The sequence below is a fragment of the Limulus polyphemus genome, unplaced genomic scaffold (assembly GCF_000517525.1).
Source record: "Limulus polyphemus unplaced genomic scaffold, Limulus_polyphemus-2.1.2 Scaffold288, whole genome shotgun sequence".
In the NCBI taxonomy this organism is placed as follows: domain Eukaryota; kingdom Metazoa; phylum Arthropoda; class Merostomata; order Xiphosura; family Limulidae; genus Limulus; species Limulus polyphemus.
Window position 1 is genome coordinate 137,239 of NW_013665898.1, and position 3,739 is coordinate 140,977.

Here is a 3,739-nt window from a genome sequence, read left to right on the forward strand (position 1 = left end):
GGCTATTTATTGTACTTCTACTTTTACACAACCAATTCAACAGTGGTAGGTTGCATCTAGAGTTAAGGTGGTATTTGTTTTTATAGAATTTGCTTTGTTGAGTTTCATTACTTTGTTAGCTTAAATGTCAACTTGTTCATCTTTGAACCCATGTTAGTTCACCCTTCTGTAGTATAATCAGGAGGAATTCTGTCTCACAGATTTTGTTTTCCTGTGATCTTTAACTTCGTTCTTAATACACGTCTCATAGTTTCAATCAGGATGGGAAGCACCTACATTTAATTTTTTGTTTTCTGTTTTATTTGGTGTTCCTATAGCTCTATTCTTAAAATTGTTGGACCCCATCTGCAAGACAGCTTGGGTCTTGATTTGGTTCTTCCTGAATGCCTATTGATTCAGCCAGTTTCATGACTCACTGGCCTTTTCAGATGTGGATGAAACAGACTAAATCCCTAGGAGTATGTCCTCTCATCAATTTTTACAGGTCTGCTCCCATGAGAACCTTCCACTAAAGGTACAAGATATAGTATTTCTCATACTTCTTTATGCCACCAACTATACTTCCATTGTTAGGTAAGTAGAAACCAACCTAATAACCCTTTTCTTTACACAAACCAAAGGGTGGTGAGGGCAGAGAGGTATCCTACTGTGTACAGTGCTTTCCATCTAAGTGTCCTTAGGTATAGTTTTTATATAAGGCTGGTTTGCTTTACTAATTCTCTGTTGAACACAAACCAAAGGGTGGTGAGGGCAGAGAGGTATCCTACTGTGTACAGTGTTTTCCATCTAAGTGTCCTTAGGTATAGTTTTTATATAAGGCTGGTTTGCTTTACTTATTCTCTGTTGAATCTAGTTCCTCAAATATTTGTTTTTGATTCTACTCCAACTCTGCTTGACAAATATATAACTGCTAAATATGTTATCTGTGATGTCATATGTCACATCACTGCATTAGCACATGTAGCTCATTCTTATATAGTGTTATTAATCTTTTTCATTGCACGTACCTTTCTAAGAACATAACACCTGGACACACAGTGTACACATGTATGTAAGAATATAGCAATTATATATGTAGTTTACACATATTCACATCTACAAGAATACAGCAACTGCACTTATTCACGTGTAGCATACATATTTCTGTCAAAACAAAGAAAATGCACTCACAGTTTGCGTGTACCTGTAAGAACATATTTTATAAAACTTTTTGTAGGTTCTTCGAGATATGGCCTCAGTAAGTGAGACAACAGGTTTGATGACAGAGGGACAACAACATGCAAAGTATCAAGCTCTTCGATGTCACATTACTTACCTGCATGAAAGTAGTGAAGAATATGAAAGAATTAAGGGCCATATCTTAGAATCACAGAAGAGGTAGGACATGAAAAGATTTTCTGATGTAAAAAATGTGTATGTGTGTGAATTTATTCAAAGTTTCACAAGTGTCAATTTACATATGGGCTTTTTTTGTTGCAGTGTAAAATAGTGTCATAGTATTGTAATGATTACATTTATAATAGACCATAAAAATTTTGTTTTGCTAAAATGATATCAAAGTAAAAGTGAGTCATTCCATGTTAATTCAACCATTGTGTAATAATGTCCAACATCACATTCTCACATTTTATAGATTTTTTAAAATGCTTATTCTTTGTTCTATTAATAGCAACTATGCAGAATTTAAGCATTTTATAAGACTTTGCTGGAAGATATAGAAATAACATTCCTGCATAACCTCTTATATAAAACAGCCATAACTTGATAATTTGTTTAGGATGCTGAAATTCTGCACATTTGCATTGAAAAGTGAAGGTAATGTATGGCCCACTGGTTGAATTGACATGGAATGACTCAAGAAAAATGTAAGAGGTCTTAACAAAAAAAAAGTACAGTGCACTAATTTAATGTAAGTATAAATTCATCAATTTTATAATGTACTTCAAGAAAATGTGTAGGTTTGTATCACTATGACTGAAATTTAAAACTGTGGAATTTTTATGTTTATGGATTAACTTTAGAAATTTGAGGTTATAAATTAAAATATTGTTTCAAAAAACATGTATCAATAAATTTATAAATAAATTTTGAAACTAAATTTTTGAATGAAACTTGAAACATAAATTGTGTTAGGAAGTGTATGTTATAGTAACTGTGTAAAGTGTATAAATGATTATGTATCCAATTTTTAAGAATTGCAACTTTGTCTTGCTGAGTTAATCATATTTTGAGACTTCTGTGTATGATGAAAATATAATATTTTTATAGAAAGAACTAAGTTCAGTGGCTGAGTGTGGCCTAGTGTTTATTTTGCTGGACTGACAATCCAAGCATCCATGGTTCAGATTCCATTGACAAAAATGTTTTCCCTGCACTTTGGCAACATGGGTGCATTATATAAGAATGTTTAAACTCTATTATTCAATTAGGGTAGCAAAACGTTGGTAGTGGGTGCTGTTCAGTAGTTGTTATTAGTCTAACAGCTCAAAAATAGGGATAACTAGTGTAGATAGCACTGGTGTAGTTGTGGACAAATTTCTGAAATAAACAAGGTAATTTCAGTGGGATGTAATTATAGTATTTATATATATATTATGTTTTCTGTGTACACTAAAAGGTTTTTAAAGTGTATGATAGCTATAATTATTCTGCTAATGCATTTGTTGTAAATTTAGTTCAAAAGATCTTATCATTCTAAAAAATTTGATATCATTTTGTAAGTAAAGAAATTTCTTGATTAGAGCCAAAATTTGTAATTCTCCTCCTAGGGATACAGGCATACAGGTCCACAATATATTTTGTGTACAGAGAGATATAGAAGCTGCAGAATTTTTCTATCACCTGTCTAACCAGCAAGAATTGTATCATTCCACACATTCTGAAAACTTGGTGGGAATCCTGTCACGGGGACTTCTTCCTCCGATGTCTGTACAAACTGAACTTGATGAAAATCAGACAGATGTAGGCATGTTAGGAGCAGGAATCTATTTTGCTGATTCAGCTAGGTACTTTTTTGTTGAAGAAATAAAGTTAATTTATATAAAAGAAAATATAAATTATTGTAACGTTACTGTGCTGAATTCTTGTTCTGTTCGTAAGTCAGTCACAAATATTTTTCACAGTGTTAGAACTATAGGACCACACAATCTTTTTTTATTTTTCTTTATTTCTGACCGTACAAAATTGATTAAGAAGAAACCAGTTAACACAGTGTATTGTCTTACTGTATTTGTGAAGCTCTAATTTCAGTTGGACAATTTTTCAACAGATATGAACTATTTTCAGAATATTGTTAACAACAGTTACCACCTCTGGGTGAAATCTTTCCAAGATAGCATCTTTTTTTTCTCATCAAAACATTATAGTTAATTAAGTTGAAACTAACATACATGTACCGTGACTGTAAATGTGTTTCTCATCATGAATGGTCAGATAACTTATTTCACAGGATTTTACTTACCATAAAATCAGACTGTTTGATTTCAGAGTCACCAACACCTTGAACACTATCAAAACCCTCTGGAGGAGACGTCAGAGTAGTATCAAATGTGTATGTTTCATAAACTTTGCCCAAAGCTACTTTACACACCAAAAGAAATCTTGTTCCTCGTTCTTTGCATAAGTTAGAGTACTTTACACAATTACTGAAATCAACAACAAATTACAATTATTCATATGTCCCATATTCATTGAATTTTTTCATGCATTATTTATACATTAAATTATCCCTTTTGTTGCT

General features: G+C 32.3%; 1 protein-coding gene across 1 annotated transcript in view; it reads left to right on the forward strand.

Annotated features, from left to right (window-relative positions):
* LOC106457063 overlaps window positions 1–3,296 on the forward strand; it is a 60,458-nt gene extending 57,162 nt beyond the window's left edge. Inside the window, exons 8-10 of the mRNA XM_022382882.1 lie at window positions 1,217–1,377; window positions 2,769–3,005; window positions 3,269–3,296. Of these exons, the coding sequence (XP_022238590.1) occupies window positions 1,217–1,377; window positions 2,769–3,005; window positions 3,269–3,296 (426 nt within the window). The remainder of the gene's footprint in view (window positions 1–1,216; window positions 1,378–2,768; window positions 3,006–3,268) is intronic.
* The last annotated feature ends 443 nt before the right edge of the window (window positions 3,297–3,739 follow it).